This window comes from Microcaecilia unicolor, chromosome 5 (assembly GCF_901765095.1).
Source record: "Microcaecilia unicolor chromosome 5, aMicUni1.1, whole genome shotgun sequence".
NCBI classification, from domain to species: domain Eukaryota; kingdom Metazoa; phylum Chordata; class Amphibia; order Gymnophiona; family Siphonopidae; genus Microcaecilia; species Microcaecilia unicolor.
Genome location: NC_044035.1, coordinates 3,453,825 through 3,474,553, shown reverse-complemented (window position 1 = coordinate 3,474,553; position 20,729 = coordinate 3,453,825). Strand labels below are relative to the sequence as shown.

Sequence of the window (20,729 nt, the reverse complement as noted above, 5' to 3'; positions counted from 1 at the left end):
CCAGGTGTTTGATAGTGACACACGGACAGATTTCACGGCCTCACAGAGGGGGGACAGAGCTTCTCATACTCAGGGTTCTCCAGGGGTTTGATAGTGATACACAGAGAGATTTCACGGCCTCACAGAGCGGGGACAGAGCTTCTTAGGGTTCTCCTGGTGTTTGATAGTGATACACAGAGAGATTTCACGGCCTCACAGAGGGGGGGACAGAGTTTCTTATACTCAGGGTTCTCCAGGTGTTTGATAGTGACACACGGACAGATTTCACGGCCTCACAGAGGGGGGACAGAGCTTCTCATACTCAGGGTTCTCCTGGTGTTTGATAGTGACACACGGACAGATTTCATGGCCTCACAGACGAGGGACAGAGCTTCTCATACTCAGGGTTCTCCTGGTGTTTGATAGTGATACACAGAGAGATTTCACGGCCTCACAGAGGGGGGGACAGAGTTTCTTATACTCAGGGTTCTCCAGGTGTTTGATAGTGACACACGGACAGATTTCACGGCCTCACAGAGGGGGGACAGAGCTTCTCATACTCAGGGTTCTCCTGGTGTTTGATAGTGATACACGGAGAGATTTCACGGCCCCACAGAGGAGGGACAGAGCTTCTTATACTCAGGGTTCTCTAGGGGTTTGATAGTGATACACAGAGAGATTTCACGGCCTCACAGAGGGGGGGACAGAGTTTCTTATACTCAGGGTTCTCCAGGTGTTTGATAGTGACACACGGACAGATTTCACGGCCTCACAGAGGGGGGACAGAGCTTCTCATACTCAGGGTTCTCCAGGGGTTTGATAGTGATACACAGAGAGATTTCACGGCCTCACAGAGGGGGGACAGAGCTTCTTATACTCAGGGTTCTCCTGGTGTTTGATAGTGATACACAGAGAGATTTCACGGCCTCACAGAGGGGGGGACAGAGTTTCTTATACTCAGGGTTCTCCAGGTGTTTGATAGTGACACACGGACAGATTTCACGGCCTCACAGAGGGGGGACAGAGCTTCTCATACTCAGGGTTCTCCTGGTGTTTGATAGTGACACACGGACAGATTTCACGGCCTCACAGACGAGGGACAGAGCTTCTCATACTCAGGGTTCTCCTGGTGTTTGATAGTGATACACAGAGAGATTTCACGGCCTCACAGAGGGGGGGACAGAGTTTCTTATACTCAGGGTTCTCCAGGTGTTTGATAGTGACACACGGACAGATTTCACGGCCTCACAGAGGGGGGACAGAGCTTCTCATACTCAGGGTTCTCCTGGTGTTTGATAGTGATACACGGAGAGATTTCACGGCCCCACAGAGGAGGGACAGAGCTTCTTATACTCAGGGTTCTCTAGGGGTTTGATAGTGATACACAGAGAGATTTCACGGCCTCACAGAGGGGGGGACAGAGTTTCTTATACTCAGGGTTCTCCAGGTGTTTGATAGTGACACACGGACAGATTTCACGGCCTCACAGAGGGGGGACAGAGCTTCTCATACTCAGGGTTCTCCTGGTGTTTGATAGTGATACACGGAGAGATTTCACGGCCCCACAGAGGAGGGACAGAGCTTCTTATACTCAGGGTTCTCTAGGGGTTTGATAGTGATACACAGAGAGATTTCACGGCCTCACAGAGGGGGGGACAGAGTTTCTTATACTCAGGGTTCTCCAGGTGTTTGATAGTGACACACGGACAGATTTCACGGCCTCACAGAGGGGGGACAGAGCTTCTCATACTCAGGGTTCTCCAGGGGTTTGATAGTGATACACGAGAGATTTCACAGCTTCACAGAGGGGCCCTCCTGATGTTGGGTGATGCTGAGGCTAGTTCAGTGCATATCACTTCACAGAATAAAACCTGGAAACTAGTGTCCTGGGCTTGATAACTGATGAGTTCTGCTCCTGTCCCCTCCCTTCCCTGGATTCCTGCGGTATGACAGAATGAGAGGAGGGGAGATGTGGGCAGTGTGGGATGGTTTGGACACAGTTATATTCAATATCCTCTGGTTCCTTTCAGATTCAGACTGGGGGTGATACGGTTCTCCACACTGACCTCGTTATGCAGATGGTGAGAGTTGGTCTGATCGTGGAGCAGGTAAGGATTTTCCCAGAGAGTGGTGGCAAACTCTGGCCTATGAAGATACATTAGGGCTTTTAGCTTTATGTTTAAATGATTTTTATTAACTTTCGCTTTAACACTTAGTACAATGTGCACACAATATATAGTGTCCAGGTATGTACAATTCACAAATACAGTCACCTCTATATCAAAGTCTGAACTCTTCCTAAACATAAACTGCCTAACACCCACTCCCTCATTTCAACATCCCCTTCCCCCCCAAAAAAGCTTTCCCATCCCCCCCTTCCCTCCAGAGGCAGGTCTCATTGTTCTTTTGTGAAGTCCGTTTTGCTTGACTTATTACATATTCAGTAGATATCCTCGGGCCATAGGTGACATTGTATCCAGAAAAGGGCCCCACCTACGTTGAAATCTCAGATCTCCGACCTGGGATTGATGGTTTATTTCCAACCTTTCAAATCTCATAAGCTGTATCATTTCCCCTCGACAACATTGGTTTTGGGGTGGTTTTGAGGACAGCCAAGCTGCAAGTATAGTTTTCTTGGCCACAATAAGGGCTCGGAGCGCAAATTCCTGCATGCCCGGAACCACCGGGCCTTGTATTTGTACTTTTCCAAACAACATCTCCAGTGCGGGGCGCCAGTCCGATTGCCAAATACGTGAAATCCATTGTAACAGCCTATCCCAGAAGGCACGTGTAACCGGGCATGTCCAGAACATGTGCCCGAGAGTGGCTCCCTCTGCTCCACACTTTGGGCACGCCCCATCCGGAGACAGTCCCATGTGAAAGGCCCTCCTTGGTGGTATATAGGCCCACAATACCATCCAATATTGAATCTCCCAATGCCTCGTCAATGGGGTCGTCTTCCTCAGCTCTAGGATATGGTCTTTTAATGTTTCCGCTGTTATAGTCCCATCCAGCTCTCCACTCCACACCTCTGCTAATTTCCCAAAGAAAGTTCTGCTCCTGGAAGGGGGACTTTGAGGTGCACTTCATCTCCTGGTTGGGAGGGCTCCCTTCCTGTTTTCATCTACCCCACTGTGGCACAGACACATCTATATAAGTAATTCTCACCTCCAATGTTCAGTGAAGCACTGAATCTACTCTTCCTAGGCTAGGCTGTCAGTACCACTCACCCTCCTAGGCTGTCAGCACCACTCACCCTCAGTCATAGACCCGCCCTCAGCCACGCCCCTTCCGGACATAATTCACAACTCCAACGTACTAATGAAGCCAAATTTCTAACAACTTCCGTCATGGTGTAGATCGGAATTCCACCATGACTGTGTACCCCGCCCTAACGTCAAACGTCATGACGTCGAGGGCGGAGTCACGGAGGACCAAAAAAGTATTTAAAAAAAAAACCTGCCAATGGCACAAAAACAGAAGAGCAGTGCCAGTAAGCCTCCTCCCCCCCCGGACCTCTGTCACTCGGCCTTCCCGAGGTGCCACTTCAAGACGTCCCCCTCATCCGACTTCGGACCCCCGCCCTCTCCTGTACGACTTCAGACCTCCCCCTCCTCCCCCACACACTCCCTCTCGAATCGGCGAACCATTCGTTCCTACCCTTCACCCTCCTGTCACGATACACCTCCGGATGTACCTTGCTAGCGCCCGTTTCATTGCTCACCGAAATGGGCCTTTTTTACTAGTTTCATATAAAACCAAATGTGTTTGGTTTTCTCAGTCTGACAGTGTCAGATTTATAGTTTATCAGATTTTATTTATGCAAAGGAATTAAGGCCCAACGAGGAGTTCTTTCATGATGTTTACCCTCATTTTTCAAGATGAGACAATAAGTAACACTGCCTGCATATAACACAGTAACATAGCAAATGACAGCAGATGAAGACCTGTTTTGTCCAATCAGTCTGCCCAAGAAGGCAGCCGAAGGGTATCTGCCAGTCCGTGCAGCATACAACCCGCTATGCCCTGTTTTAAAGTGTGATGGTCATTTAATTTTCCTTTCATTTCAACCTCTTTCTATATAGGTATCCTCTGTGTTTAATCCATGCATTTTTAAATTCCATCACATTTTTATCCCCATTGTCTCCACCAGGCGGAAGAGGTCGCTGGACCACCAGGGCAGTGGTAGGTAGGGGGAGGGTAGGCTAGCAATCGCCTCCACCTACCCTCCTCTCCTCCTTCCTGTACACATTAATTGATTTGCTTACTTTATTTCTTGTCTATTAGATTGTAAGCTCTTTGAGCAGGGACTGTCTTTCTTATATGTTTGTGCAGCGCTGCGTATGCCTTGTAGCGCTATAGAAATGCTAAATAGTAGTAGTAGTAGGAGAGTATTTCATGCATCCACCACCCTCTCCATGAAAAAGGATTTGTTGATGTTACTCCTAAGTCTACCCCACCCTACAACTTCAGTTCATGTCTTCTGGTTCTACCACTTCTCCATCTCTGGAAAAGATCAGTTTGTCTCTTTAATACCTTTCAAGTATTTAAATATCTATATCATATCTCCTCTGTCCCCCCCCCCCCCCCCTTTTTCTCTAGGGTGTACATATTCCAGTCTTCAAGGTTCTTTTCATATGCCCTTCCCATATCATCTTTTTATGTCCGTAGAAAGACATGGGCTCCAAAACTGAACCTAATACTTCAAGTGGGGCCTCACCAAGGACTCGTACCTCCTTTCTTCTGCTGCTTATACCGCTCTCTATGCACCCTAGCATCCTTCTGGCTTTGGCCACTGCACTGTCACTTTGCGTCTCCACTTTGAGATCCTGAGACGCTATTATCCAGAGAATCCAGAGGATCCTCTCCTAGTCTATGCATATCAGCCTCCTATCACATACAGCTGCTTTGGATTTCTACACTCCAAGTACACCACTCTGCATTTCCTCAATTCAATTTTAACTGCCAAACATTAGACTATTCATATAATGTTGTCCACTCTCTCCCAGGTGTCCACTCTGTTACAAATCTTCAGGACATCTGCAAAAAGGCAAATTTTCTTTCAAACCCTTCAGCAATGTCACTAACAAATATATTGAATAAAATCAGCTTCAGTACTGATCCATGAGGCACTCCACTGCTCACCATACTGTCCTCTGTGTGAATTCCATTTATCACCACCTTCTTTCATTTATTTATTTATTTATTTGTAGCATTTGTATCCCACATTTTCCCACCAATTTGCAGGCTCAATGTGGCTTACATTTGCCGTAGTGGCGATTGCCATTTCCGGTTAAGAAAATTACAAATGGTATTGCATTAAGGTGTCAGTGAATCAGTTTCCAATCCAGACCCTTGGGTCCTAACTTCGGCCTGCTCAATTTGTTGAAATCCAATACTCTGTTCAGCCAGTCATAGAAATCAATCAGATTTATTTGTCAGTTGGTTTTTTTTTAATCGCATTGTCTCTAATCTTGAGACCCACTGGATTCTAGATAGTTCAATATCTTTTTCTTCAGCAGGCATCTCCATTACTTTTCCAACCACTGGCTTATCGGCCTGTTGTTTTCCACTTCTCTATCACCACTTGTGTGAAGAAGGGTCCCCAACCAACCTTCTCCAATCCCACAGAACCTCTCTTCTCTCCAAAGATCTATTAAACAAACCTTTTAGAGGACCTGAAGGAATTTCTCTGAGTTTATATATATATATATATATATATATATATATATATATGTGTGTGTGTGTGTATAGTTGACTTCCAATCTTGCTGAATTTCACAACTATTCAGCACATTTACTTTGTTCTTAATCTTGGGAAATACACTGTGTTTGTTAACAGAATTTCTTAGAGGAGATCTTTGTAGGGGAAATACCACTAGGGGTAAAGCTTATCACTGAGCAGAGTAGGCTGCAGTACCTGTGGGACTACATAACACACAAACAGTTGCTCACATAGCACAACAGGAAGTAACTACAGCACTTGAAATCCTAAGAAGTGAGAATAACATTAAACAAATTTTAAATCGGCATGATAAAGCATATTACAAGGCAGCTGGGGGCAGAACGGGGTGAGCTGCTATGAGGTACAGCTGGTGGTATGTATGGACTATGAGTGTGCTGTTATTTGGGAACACTAGCAGTATTTACGGGGCTGACGTGTGCTGCTTTCTGGTAGATATGGGTAGGCGTATGCTGTGCATGAGCTATGCTTAGTAGTATATGCAGATCCAGGGCCGCCGAGAAGGGGGGGCAGGGGGGACAAAATTCCCCGAGCCCGGCGCCACAGTCCCCTCCACCCGCCCCCCTCTGTCCACCACCGGGTCGGGCCCCCCTGAATTCAAATCATAGCGCCTCACCTCGACCTTGCTCCTTGTGAAAGAAGCGCAGCAGTGGCAGTCTGCAGATCGCCTCCCTTCGGGCCTTCCCTACCTGTGTCCTGCCCTCGTGCAAGTTACTTCAGACGAGGATGGGACTTGCCTCCCTTGGGGCCTTCCCTCCCTGTGTCCCACCCTCGCGCAAGTTACGTCAGACGAGGGTGGGACTCGCCTCCCTTCGGACCTTCCCTCCCTGTGTCTCGCCCTCGTGCAAGTTACGTCAGACAAGGGTGGGACTCACCTCCCTTCGGACCTTCCCTCCCTGTGTCTCGCCCTCGTGCGAGTTACGTCAGACGAGGGCGGGACACAGGGAGGGAAGGCCCGAAGGGAGGCGATCTGCAGACTGCTGCTGCTGCGCTTCTTTCACATGGAGCGAGGTCGAGGTGAATCGCTATGATTTGAATTCAAGGGGGCCCAGCCCGGTAGTAGACAGAGGGGGGCGGTGACAACGACGACCTCGGGGGGGGGGGGGGGCGGGGGCCCGGCCCAGTTTCTCAGCGGCCCTGTGCAGATTTCCTGTGTGCAGGTAGCTCATACAACCAGTGGTATATTCAGGTCTGCTACGTGCACTGATATGTTTGAGGCTCTTTGCTGTGGCTTTTCCTCTAGGTCCTTCTTTTGCTGTTGTGAGTTTGCTTCGGTTCCTTGCTTTTAATGTGTGTGTTTCTCTGCATCCCTAAAATTTCAGAATCCAGATTACCACACACAGCTGTTTACCAGATATGGATTCTTCTTTCAGCTTAAGGTTATGAAGCACCACTCTGCGGACTTCAGCTTCTTCATGCAGGTGAGAATTGCCTTGTATTCACTGCTCCTGCACATAATGTTCGGAAAGTGCAACTCTACACGGGACCCTGCCTCTGCACACTGCCTTCTGTGACGGTTAATGTGAGCAAGTGCAAAGTGATGCATGTGGGAAAGAGGAACCCGAACTATAGCTACGTAATGCAGGGTTCCACATTAGGAGTCACTGAGCGTCTTCATTGATGATACATTCAAACCTTCTGCTCAGTCTGTGGCGCCAGCTAAGAAAGCCAATAGAATGGTATTATTAGGAAAGGAATGGAAAACAAAAATAAGGATGTTATAATGCCTTTGTATCGCACCTCGAATATTGTGTTCAATTCTGGTCACTGCGTCTCACAAAAGATATAGGGGAATTAGAAAAGGTACAGAGAAGGGCGACGAAAATGATAAAGGGGATCAGATGATTTCTCTATGAGGAAAGGCTAAAGCAGCTAGGGCTCTTCAGCTTGGAGAAAAGATGGCTGAGAGCAGATTTGATAGAGGTCTATAAAATAATGAGTGGAGTGGAACGGGTAGATATGAATCGCTTGTTTACTCTTTCCAAAAATACTAGGACTAGGGGGCATGCGATGAAGCTACAATGTAGTAAATTTAAAACAAATCGGAGAAATTTTTTCTTCACTCAACGTGTAATTAAACTCTGGAATTTGTTGCCAGAGAATGTAATAAAAGCGGTTAGCTTAGTGGGGTTTAAAAAAGATTTGGATGGCTTCCTAAAGGGAAAGTCCATATAGACCATTATTAAAATGGACTTGGGGAAAATCCACTGCTTATTTCTAGAATAAGCAACATAAAATGTATTGGACTGTTTTGGGATCTTGCCAGGTACTTGTGACCTGGATTGGCCACTGTTGGAAACAGGATGCTGGGCTTGATGGACTTTTGGTCTGTCCCAGTATGGCAATACTTATGTACTTATGACCACTTCATCCATGGGATGCTGCCTCTGTATCCAGGTCATTATTTACAGTATTTTAGCACTACATCCGGTATGTTGAATACAGGATCGTACCGTGGTACACAGATCTCTGTCAGCCCTGCATCCAGTATATGGTACCCAGTATCCTAGTGCTGCACACAGCATTCTGGGAGTTCTGCACTCCAAGCAGGATCTTACAGGACATTGCCTTCTGATAGCATTCCACCTAGGTCACTGCTAGTGGGATCCTGGAGCTTCACACAGTATTTTAACAGTTCATGCAGTGCAGTATAAATTGCAAAATTTACTTCATGCAGTGGTGGAAGTTTACTTTAAATAATTTGCAGTGCAGATTGTACATTGTAAAGGACTGAACCATTTGCAGTACTTAACCATAAATCCAGTTAATATTGGACCGGAAACTGGGAAGAGCACAGGTAATTCTTTAAACAGCTCACTCAGGTGTAAAGTCCATGGATTCTTTTGACAAATTTCACAGGGAAAGTAGACACATGCGATTTACAATTTATTTATTCTTATATACTGCTAATGCCACGGGTTCAAAGCAGTTTACAATATGAAAAGAATATCAAGATAATCTCTTGAGAAGTACTGTTAAAACAAATATCCAAAACCCCACTGTTAACAAGAAACATTTTTAAAAAGTGAGGTTTTTAGCAATTTCCGTAAATCTCTGAAAACCTATCAGGAGCTTAACCGAGATTGGATAGCAGAGCCGGTAGTGGGAGGCGGGGCTGGAGGTTGGGAGGCAGGGATAGCGCTGGGCAGACTTGTACGGTCTGTGCCAGAGCCGGTGGTTGGGAGGCGGGGCTAGTGCTGGGCAGACTTATACGGTCTGTGCCCTGAAGAGCACAGGTACAAATCAAAGTAGGGTATACACAAAAAGTAGCACATATGAGTTGGTCTTGTTGGGCAGACTGGATGGACCGTGCAGGTCTTTTTCTGCCGTCATCTACTATGTATGTTACTATCTATTCAAACAAGTATTCCATAATGAGCAATAATTTAAGTATAACACATCACCACTTCAACTATACTCTGATCACTTTCTCGTTATATCTGTTTGCTCAATTTCCACATTGCCATCCATGTATTCCATGCTACACCAATTGTATTTTCTTACTCTGGAATGGCGAATGTCATAATGGAATCATGTAAGCCACATTGAGCCTGCAAATAGGTGGGAAAATGTGGGGTACAAATGCAATAAATAAAATAAAATAAATAAATATTCCTAAAAAGAGAATAGTTAGGGCTATTAATAAAACATAAAGCATAAACAAGCCAAATTTTAGGTGCTTGATATGCAAGAATTCTTTCACAGATCTTAAAAAACATTTAATACCCTTAACCGAAGGAAAAGCAAAAGGGGAGATAGTGAGTCCTCCTTTTTCTAGAGGGAACCAAAAATTTCAAATGAGATAAGAAGTATTCAGCACAGTCGCCAGTTAGAACTCGATATAGAACACAGGAAAAATTAAACGGAAGCCAGTGAAGCTCTGTATAGAACTTAGAGATTTTAAGAGAAAATCAGTCTTACTGCAGTGTTCTGGATAGTCTGCAATTGCTGAAGAATGTGCCTTGGGGGGTGTTAAGATATATCAGATTGTAGTAATCAAGTTTAGACAAAACCAGAGACTGAACAAGCAGTCTAAACTGTTTGAATTCAACGAACTTTGTAATGCTTCTCAATTTTCTTAATATGAAGAAAGAGCTCTTGATCAAAGAATGAACCTGAGGTTGGAGCAAAAACATTTGGACTAGATGGAGAAAATGAATACTTGATCTGATATAGAAGAATATGATCAATCAATGGATCAGGATTATTATCCAAAAGTAAAAATTTAGTTTTATCAGAGTTTAATTTGAGCTCCTAATTCGCCATCCATTCGCCTATAGTTGAAAACCAACGCTGAATGACTGGTGATATTTGCATCAATTGGGATCAAAACAGAAATGTTCTCCACATAACTATGAATAAAAAAAAGCCCTCTTCAGCCAGTTTCCACCCCAAGGTATGTAAAAAAAAAAACATTAAAAAGGGTGGGTGAAAGCGGAGACCTTGTGGAACACCACGGGGATTTTTTCATCTGTCAGATAGAATCACATTTTGCTTCACTCTGTATGATCTGGAGGACAAAAAAACCCTCTGAACCATTCTAAAACCTTATCAGTAATACCAATTTTATCTAATTCGGAGAGTAAGATGTCATGGTCCACCAGGTCGAATGCAGAGGGAAGATTGAACTACAGCATGAGGTCTCTATAATTCGTACACCACAAAGATCTTGTTTTATTACAAATTGACGCCAAGACCGATTCTGTACTGTGCCAAAACCTAAATCCTGACTGAGATGAATGCAAAACATTATGCCTCATTAAACAGTCATTCAATTGTACACAAACCAAGGCCTCCAATAATTTAGTAAACAAAGAAATTGACGCAACCAGTCTATTATAAATTGATCACAGTGTAACAAGATTCCTTCAAATCTTTCCCCTTGAAAACTGCCCTGGATTGCAGACTGCTGAGTTAAATTTGACTCTGTGGTAGCATGCTGACATTTGAAAATGTCATGTACCTGAGCTTTTTCCTAATCCCACCCAAAACGCAACCCCCAGGAATGCTGTGCAACACCAGAGGGGGGAAGGATGGTATATGACACAACAATGAAGGAATTGGGAGAGTAGGTGTAGCCAACAAGACACTTCCCAAGACACGAAGGAGGTGATGAATTGTCACGCACAAGATTTATTCATAAAAAGAGTCGACATGGCCATTGTCAGCATTTACCATTTAGCGATAATGCCAGTATTTGGCTGTTTTACATTTGCTTTTTTTAAAGACTGCGCAATCTCATTGCTTTGTCACATATCAAGATGTCACTTGTAAGGTTCTTTGCAATTATAATCAGACTGCTGAGGCAGGCTCTTTAGCCGAAATGCCGTGCAGTGTCAAGTCTTTTTATGAATAAGCCTTGTGTGTGACAATTCATCATTTTCTTTGAGTCTTTGGAAGTATTGGCCATACTACTCTCCCGATTCCTCCCTTCATTTGCAGTGTTTCACGTTCCTCCACCTTGGTGGCTGACCATGACAGAACAATGGAAATGAAGCAGAGGAAATAGGAAACTTAAGTATAGCACAGCGATAGCGTTCCAAACGCATCAAGATCAAAAAAAGAAAACAGAACAAAAAAAAGGAAGTGGAGGGGAAGATCCTGAAAAGTGACACAAGATTTGCCCAGAGTTTAACCAATAGGAAAAGCCTGGTGAAAGTAAACCAGCTTTAATACCAGTTCTCTCAGAGCAAACATCAACAAGTGAGAAATTCCACAGTGCAGGAGTCTGTGTTGTATTTTGAAGTGTAAAGTTGTGGTGTTCTTGCCAGTAGCATAGCTACTTGGGGCCTGGGGGGCTGGGCCCCCGTAGATTTGGCCCTGCCCCCCCTGCCGACGACCCGCCGTCGCCTACCTTTGCTGGCGAGGGACCCCAACTCCCCACCAGCCGAGGTCCTCCTCGCAAAAGGCTTCCTTCTGTTTCTGACGTCCTGCACGTTGTATGTGCAGGACGTCAGATTCACAGAACGGAGCCTCTATGCAGGTCCCTGGAGTAGTCTAGTGGTGGGTGCAGTGCACTGCAGACAGGTGGACCCAGGCCCAAACCTCCTCCTACCTGTTACACTTGTTGTGGAAACTGTGAGTCCTCCATAACTCACCAGAAACCCACTGTACCCAGATATAGGAGCCCCCATAAGGGCTAATGTAGTATTGTACAATTGGAGGTAGTGGGTTTTGGGGGGGCTCAGCAGACAAGATAAGGGAGCAACAGTGAGATGTGTACCTGGGAGCATTTATTTGAAGTCTACTGTGGTACCCCTAGGGTGCCCCATTGCTCTCCTGGGATGTCTGTGTGGCCAGTCTACTAACAATTCTGGCTCCACCTACATCCCAATGGCTGAATTTTGTGCATTTTTCACTTGGACTTTTTTTTTTTCGAAAATGGATCAAAAAGATAAATGCACAAAGCAGAAAAACATCTACCAAATAGCCAGGGAAGCAGAATGGCCCTTAAGCTAATATCTCCAGAGCAGTGGCATAACAAGGACGGGGTGGTTCCTGTTCCGGGGCAGAGGGAGCAGGGACCCAGTGGAGCCGACAGGCGCGCGGCTGCTCTCCGCACCCTCCAGCAGCCAAGAATGCACCCGGGGGGGCTTGATGCGCCGGGGAGGGGCATGTCATTGCACCAGGGGGGGTGTCGTGCTGCACCCTGGGGGGGACGGACACTGCTGCACCGGGGGGGGGGGGGGGGTGCGCAGTGGCGATCCGCCCCGGGTGGCAGCCGATCTAGGATCGCCACTGTTCCAGAGTCTATGTGGGAAAGACAATCAAGATAGGAAGTTCTGCAATTACCTTGAAGACTCAGAGATTCAAGATGGCGCCCAAGCAGGACGTGTAGCAAAGACGCTCCCCAAAAAATCTTTCTTTTGGATGATTTTTTTCTTCTAAACATGCCGAAAAGGAAAGGAAAGCTAAGGGGACCACCCCTCCCGAAGCAAATCCCTACCTTGCCTGGGCAGCAGTCTCTGACTACATTTCTGGCATCGACCCGGACTCCGGACATATCCGATAGTGGGGCAGGGAAGAGCCCCACTCAGGAGAGCGAATTCTCGCTCAGTCCGTTAGGACCTGCAACCCCGACGCTTTCGCATGCACCCGGAAGGGCTGTACCGAATCCCGGTACTAGCGAGGACTCGAAGGAGTGGCGCTCCCCGGAAGCGATAGCGAAACCCGGAGAGAACTTGGGGCCAGCTGAGGGAGCCCAGCCAACGCTAGAAATGACAACAGGGGAGACGATGGAGGTATTGCCTGTAACAACTACGCCAGAAGAAATCTCTGCTTGCGTATTGGCGATACAACCTCTAGTTAAGCCCCAAGTAGTGTCGCTGGAGTCGATTTGGACAGCATTGGAATCTCTTCACAAGGTCTGTACCTCTTTCATAACGTTATCCTTGAATAATTCTTCCCAGATAAACTCTTTTAAAGGACAAATGGAGGGGGTAATAACAAAGCAAACTAACCTAGAGACACAAATGGGAAAAATATCTCAACAACAAGCCCATATTGTAGGAGATTGCGTTTCTATACAAAGGAAAATTCTCTAATATGGAGAACTTATCAAGAAATCTGAACCTACGATTATTAAACTTTCCGAAATCTCAATTTGTTGCTCCAAAGGATATGTTTGCTAAATTTCTTAAAGAAATATATAATTATTCAGATCAAACACTCCCTCCTCTTCAAAAGATCTATTATTTGGAAATGAAACTTCCCCTATCTCAAGCTAATTCTAAACAGGACATTTCTCCTGAACCGTTGGATTTGACAAACCTTTTGGAGCAGTCTGTGGACAATACAGAGATTAGAGCGACTTTAATTGTGTCTTTTGTTTTTCTACAAGATAAGGAATCTTTATTGAGACTTTATTTCAAAAAAAAAAATTCATCCTGAGTTTAAAGGAAGCAAGGTCTCTGTGTTCCCAGACATTGCTCGTTGGACTCAGCAAAGGCGAAAAAAGTTCCTGGAAATGAGGCAGGAATCTTTGAATGTTGGGGCAGTTTTCCAATTACGATTTCCTTGCAAGTGTATTTTGATATTCAAGGATAAAAAATATATATTCTTCGAGCCTGAACAACTAAGGTCTTTCCTTGTTATGAAGAAAGACCAATGTTAATTCCATTTTGGTTTATGGTTCTGTAAATTAAGGAGTACCACTGTTTGTTTTTCTTAAAACTTTAAGTTAATAGTACCAAACTTCCTTTGGTTTATCAATCTTGAATCCTACTTTTAGTGGACTGTTGTAACCAGACTGAAGAGAACCTTGTATGTTTAGTATATTTTCTTAGTGCATTTGTATTCATATCTGGTGTATCTTTTCAAAGATGTATTCTTTGTATTATCACTTAAAACAATAAACAAATATTAACATACCTTGAAGACTCAGATGTTGTGTGTCCAGGCTGAAGGCAATGTTTGTTTGGAACAGTAACCTTGTATTTAGGGTTTAGAACACAGTTAATAAAAAAATTCTCCTGTTTATCTTCCCCCTTTGTCTGTCAGTGTCTGTGAAATCCTGTAGCCAACCGTCAGTCATACCTTATACTTCCCCAGACTAATACTGACCAGTACGTGCTGTCTTTTTAGAGACTGAATCCCACAGTTCCAAATTTGCCTTTTTGCACCAATCATCGAAGCTGTTGTAGCCTGGAACGAGAACGAGAAGTTTCCTACGAAATCCAAGTATTGGTGCGGGAGGATGGACTATGGCAGGAGTACAAAACAGGACTCCTAACGCAGAACTTTGGACTTTCAAACAGATCCTGCAAAAGCAAGGTAATACTTTATTTCATATGATATGCACTGGGTGAAGGCATAATTGAAAGCATCTAATGCTCATTGCAGCTTTTTTGATTAATCCTGGGTCCAATAAATGTTGTGCATTAGGAGAAACCTAATGATTAGTTCAGTGGACTGAGAACTCAGATGTCCAGGTGAAATTCCCACTGTGGCTCCTTGTAACCCTCCATCTGCCCAAGTAGATATAAAAACTTAGGAGTCCTTTAATTAAGGAGCACTAACGATGACCATGTTAGGAGTCACAGACCAAGAAAGGGATGGAGGTGTCATTGTTGATGATACGTTGCTGCTACGGCTAAGAAAGCAAATAGAATGTTAGGAAAGGAATGGAAAACAAAAATGAGGACGTTATAATGCCTTTGTATCGCTCCATGGTGCGACCGCACCTCGAATATTGTGTTCAATTCTGGTCGCCGCATCTCAAAAAAGATATAGTGGAACTAGAAAACGATCTATGAACAAACCACCTTCCGCAAACTATTGAAGACCCATCTTTTTGAGAAAATTTACAGAAAGAACCAAAACACATAAAGCCCACACTCACTGTTCAGTTATGCATCAATACAACCACTCCTGAATTCTCATCCCCCGGAATCTTACCACACTCATACCGTTACTCACAGAAAATGTATACCAAGTGTTTTCCTGTTATTATATATTGCCCCTTTTTGTCTCCCTTGTTTCCTTCCAATGTTTCAGTGCTTTTTCCATGATTATACTCCTTAACGATACTTTAACTTTGACTCAAACAACTCATCTCAATGTAATCCATAACCAAGTTGTAACAAATTGTATTTCCACGATTCATAATGTATTGTAAGCCACACTGAGCCCGCAAAAAGGTGGGAAAATGTAGGATACAAATGCAATAAATAAATAAATACAGAGAAGGGCAACGAAAATAATAAAGGGGATGGGACGACTTCCCAATGAGGAAAGGCTAAAACAGCTAGGGCTCTTCAGCTTGGAGAAAAGGCAGCTGAGGGGAGATATGATAGAGGTCTATAAAATAATGAGTGGAGTTGAACGGATAGATGTGAAGCGTCTGTTTCCAAAAATACTAGGACTAGGGGGCATGTGATGAAGCTACAATGTAGTAAATTTAAAACAAATCGGAGAAAAGTTTTCTTTACTCAACGTGTAATTAAACTCTGGAATTCGTTGCCAGAGAATGTGGTAAAGGTGGTTAGCTTAGTGGAGTTTAAAAAAGGTTTGGACGTATCAAATGTTTTGTACTTTTTTGGGATCTTGCCAGGTATTTGTGACCTGGATTGGCCACTGTTGGAAACAGGATGTTGGGCTTGATGGACCTTTGGTCTGTCCCAGTGTGGCAATACTTATGTACTTATTATTCCTATGGACGTCTTATCATTTAGTGCATACTACTTGTTAATGCGCACTAAATCTCTTATGGACCCTTTTACTAAGGTACGTGGATGCCTTCACTCATACAATGCACATCAAATTAGAACTACTGTCCAGCTACTCCGGTCACCAGGCGCTAATTCAAATTTTTATGCGTGTCTGATACACACGCCAGAAAATATTTATTTTCTGGCGTGCGGCGCTAACTGGGCGGTAATCGGCAGTGTACGTGCGCTGACTTTTACCACCCAGTTAACGCATGAGACCTTACCCCTAAGTCAATGGGTGGCAGTAAGGTCTCAGACCCAAAATGGATGTGCACCAATTTTAATTTTGCTGCACGTCCATTTTCGGCCTTTTTTGCAGGCACGTTGAAAAATGGAATTGCGCTCATCCAAAACACGCGCCTACACTTGCAAAGACCATTTTTTCAGTGCAGCTTAGCAAAAGGACCCCTTAGCTTGTGAGCCCACCAGGGCCAGAAAACATTTATTTAAAAAAATGTAAAACTGCTTAGTTTGTATCGCAGAAAGGCAGTATATCAAATCCATAAGCCTTTACATAATATGTAAACCAGTTTAGATGTACCACAAAAAAAGGGGATATCAAGAATCTAATAAAACCTAGAAAGAGCTTCTAGCAGGAAGCTGGTTGCAGGGGAGACTTTGGAGAAACTTCTCTGTATCTCAGCCATCCACCCCAGCTGTATGACCCAACTGCCATTTTGCCTTTTAATAAGACATATTGATCTAGTTATGTCACTGTTCCCCCCAGTCTCCGGCTATGTGTTATGGGATCTTTCAGATTTCCAGTGTAACTGGTCTCTGCATGGACCTTGGTGGCATCTCCAAGTGCCTCAGATTGTGGAGGATGAGATCTTTCCTTTCCTTCTTTTGGGGATCTCAACCTGCAGGGGGTAGATCACTTTTCAGCGTAGGTGGTTAGTGACTCAGCTGTTTGGGGAGGCTAAGATAGGGTTGGGATAGCATGGGGCGAGGGTGGAAATAGGGCAGGTTAGGATAGAGTAGGTTGGGGCAAGTAAAAATCCTTAGGGTGAGGAGCCAACGTCTATGTTAGCAGTTTTAAGCAGATGGGTGAATAGGTAAGTTTATAGTTCAGTTTTTGAACACTGATAAGGACTCCTGTAATTGCAAAGACAAAGGGAGAGTGTTCCAGAGAGAGGGGCCTTGAATACTGAAGAAAGCACTCCAGCTTTATCTTCCTGAAAGTAGGGATGTCAAGAAGATGCTGTTGACTAGAACGAAGTGATCGTCTTGGAGAATAAGCTCGCAACAACTGAACTATGCAGGACCTGATGGACTAGGTGCAGAATTTTATAAGAAATTCGGAACATAAGAGGAAACCAATGTGCCTCTCACACTAGTGGTGTTACATGGTCATATTTTCGTGCACCCATAATAAGTTTGATCTCTGCATTTTGTATAATTTGATGAATATCGATAGTTCTTAAGCCCTTAGAAAGAGCATTACAGTTGTCCAGTAGTACAGTATTGAGAAAAGCATGGACAAGGATTTGACAACAATTTGGACTGCAAATAAAATACCCCAGACTGTGACAAGGTTATGCAGCTGTAACCAGGACAATCCTTAGATAATTGATGACAAGGGACATGGCATGAGGTGGAAAGTCATAATTCCCATCCTACATTCCACATTGGGGGTGAGAGCCAAATTAAGGGGGTTGTTTACTAAAGCTTAGCTCGAGTTATCTGCAGCAGGACACAGTAATAAAGTAAATGACGCAAATAAAGACCTGCATGGTCCATCCAGTCTGCCCAACAAGGTGGTGAGAGTTGAATCTTTCACTCTGCTCAGGTTCCACTTCTTCATTCTTTAACACTGGGATACTTAATCTCTGTCTCTCCCTGACAATTTTGGAGCACGGACCCTAGAAGTCTGCCCTGCATTGGTCATACTTCTCAACCTCTGAAGCTGCCATCAAAACTCACTCCAGTTATAAGCTAAAGGAAAAGTCCATAGACAGTTATTAAATGAACTTGGGGAATTTTGTTCACAAATATAACTTTTTATGTGTTAATATTTGACTTTTGGTACACTGGGGTCACTTAAAATTGTCTCTTGGAACGTGGGGGGAGTTTCATCCCCCATAAAGAGGACGAAAGTGATCCAGGCGCTGAAGCGGCAGAAAGTAGATATTGCCCTGCTGCAGGAGACGCATCTATCATCAAAGGAACATATAAAGTTTAAGACAGACTGGGTAGGTTCATTGTTAGAGGCCCCAGCAGTGGGGAGGAAGGCTGGGGTGTTAATTCTCTTCAGGAAAGGTTTACAAATCAAGACTATATCTACAATAAAAAGTTCGGAGGGGCGATATATTGTGGCCTCAATGGAAGTTGAAGGTCAAAATCTGGTGCTCTGTAATGTGTATGCCCCAAATGTGTTTGACAAAAAATTTTTTCAGGGGTTAATTACTCAGTTAACTAAGTTTAAAGGGGGGAACTTTATAGTGGGAGGCGATTTCAACCTCGTGGTTGATCCCCTGCTTGATAGATCTGGTTCTGGTGCTGGGAGTTCGGGAGGGGGTGCCCGGGCCTTGACTCTGCTTTGTGAAGCACTAGACTTAGTGGATGCGTGGCGTGTCTTACATCCGTCAGACAAAGATTTCACCCATCTCTCCAGAGCTCATGCGTCACAGTCTCGAATTGATTATTTATTTGTCTCGAGCTCTCTTTTTTCACAGATAGCACAGGCGGAGATTGGTCCTTATGCAGTCTCGGACCATGCTTTGATCTGGCTGAGATGGGTGGGGCCCATAAAGGGGGGTGGTATGCGTCTCTGGAGATATCCCTTAGAATTGGTGGGGGATCAGAAATTTCAGGCATTCTTAACAGAGAGGATGGCGGATTATGCATTTCACAATGATAGACATAGGCAGCAGCCGCCCTTATTTTGGGAAGCACAAAAAGCTGTATTGCGGGGGGACATTATTTCCTACTGTGCTCGAGCGAGGAAGATTCGGGACAAGGCGATTTTGCGTTTAGACTTGCAGATTCGCAACTATAGGAGGCAATATGGCCGACATGCTACTGATGAGAATAGGACACTACTCTTGGGCGCACAAAAAGAACTGAATGAACTACTACACCAGAGGGCAGTAAAAACCCAATTTTATTATAAATATAAATTATTTCAATATGGTAATAAGGCCGGGAAGTTGCTGGCAAATATGGTGCGGGGCAGGAGTGGAGTTTCTAGAGTTCTACAGTTGAAGGCCTTAAACGGGCAGATGCTGAGAACAGATCAGGAAATAGCGGACTGTTTTGGCCAGTTTTATGAGGCTCTTTATGCTAAGCCGGAAGATGAGGGGCTGAGCGCAGAAATGTTTTTAGATTCTGTAGAGTTACCTAAACTGTCTCCCCAGCAGGTGCAAGGGCTGGATGGCCCAATTGTGGAAGGCGATCTTATGCTAGCATTGCAACAAAGTGCATCTCATAAAACGCCGGGTCCAGATGGCTATCGAATGGAATTTTACAAGCAATTTTATGAAAACATTAAAGACCCGCTTCTGGCACTGTTCAATTTTATGGTGGAGGAGAGGATTATTCCGGATACGATGAAAGAAGCCCAGATTGTAGTTATCCCGAAGGCCGGTAAGAATGTAACAGACCCTGGATCGTATAGGCCAATTTCTCTTCTCAATGCGGATGTCAAGTTGTACGCTAAAATATTGGCAAATAGGTTGGCCAGGGTGCTTCCAGATCTGGTAGAGGAGGCTCAAGTAGGATTCGTGAAAGGGAGAACAGCAGTTCGGAATATCCGTGCCATATTGGCCTCCCTGGAGACAGTGAAATATCAACGTTTGGCTTCTCTGTTAATCAGCTTTGATGCAGAGAAAGCTTTTGACATGGTGAGGTGGCCCTTCTTGTTTGAGACGTTGAAGCAATATGGTATTCAGGGGTCCTTTTTAGATGCCATTAGGGTGCTATATTTGGAGCCTTCAGCTTATGTCTGGGTAAATGGAGTGCACTCCCGTTCATTTAATATCTTTCGAGGTACACGGCAAGGTTGCCCGCTTTCTCCCTTATTATTTGTCCTGTCCCTAGATCCCCTGGTTAGAGCAATACAATCCCATCCAGAGATAAAAGGGGTACCGATAGGACTTTCGCAATTTTTATTGTCTGCCTTTGCGGATGACCTGCTGGTACACCTGACACAGCCCCTAAAGTCACTCCCGGCTCTGTTAGAACTTTTTCAAGAATTTGGTGACTATGCAGGATTTAAGCTTAATTACACAAAATCTTTGGCATTGGCCTCTCAAGAGGAGCAGAAAAGGGAATGGGGACGGGCCTTTCCTCTTAAATGGGCGCAGGAATCTTTTTGCTATTTGGGAATTTGGTTGTCTATGAATTCATTAGATATATATCGCCTAAATGTCAACAGACTGATAGGTGCAACGGAGGTGCGCTTGAATAGCTGGGTGACTCTGCCCCTCACATTATATGGCCGCATTCAGTTGTTTCGGATGGTAGAGTTCCCCAGATGGCTGTATTGTTTGAGATTATTGCCCGTCCTCATACATCAACGAGACCTTAAATTACTATATCGTTTGTTTAGACGGTACTGCTGGGGAAGGAAAAAGGCTAAGTTGCCATTACCCTTGTTGATGGGTCACTAGAAAGAGGGGGGGCTAGGGTTACCAGATTTGAGACGTTATAATAGGGCATGTTTACTGAGGTATTTTGGGGATTGGTTTCTTGACCGAGAAGATTACACGCCTAAAGAAATAGAAGGACAGTTCTTTGCCCCTTGTCATTTCTACTTTCTATTACAGGCACCTAGAGCTTTCGTTCCAGAGCATTTGAGGA

General features: G+C 44.5%; 1 protein-coding gene across 1 annotated transcript in view; it reads left to right on the top strand.

The window, feature by feature from the left end:
* BTBD16 (BTB domain containing 16) overlaps positions 1-7,235 on the top strand; it is a 56,017-nt gene extending 48,782 nt beyond the window's left edge. The window contains exons 12-13 of the mRNA XM_030204705.1: positions 2,010-2,087; positions 7,044-7,235. Coding sequence (XP_030060565.1) covers positions 2,010-2,087; positions 7,044-7,235 — 270 coding nt within the window. The remainder of the gene's footprint in view (positions 1-2,009; positions 2,088-7,043) is intronic.
* The last annotated feature ends 13,494 nt before the right edge of the window (positions 7,236-20,729 follow it).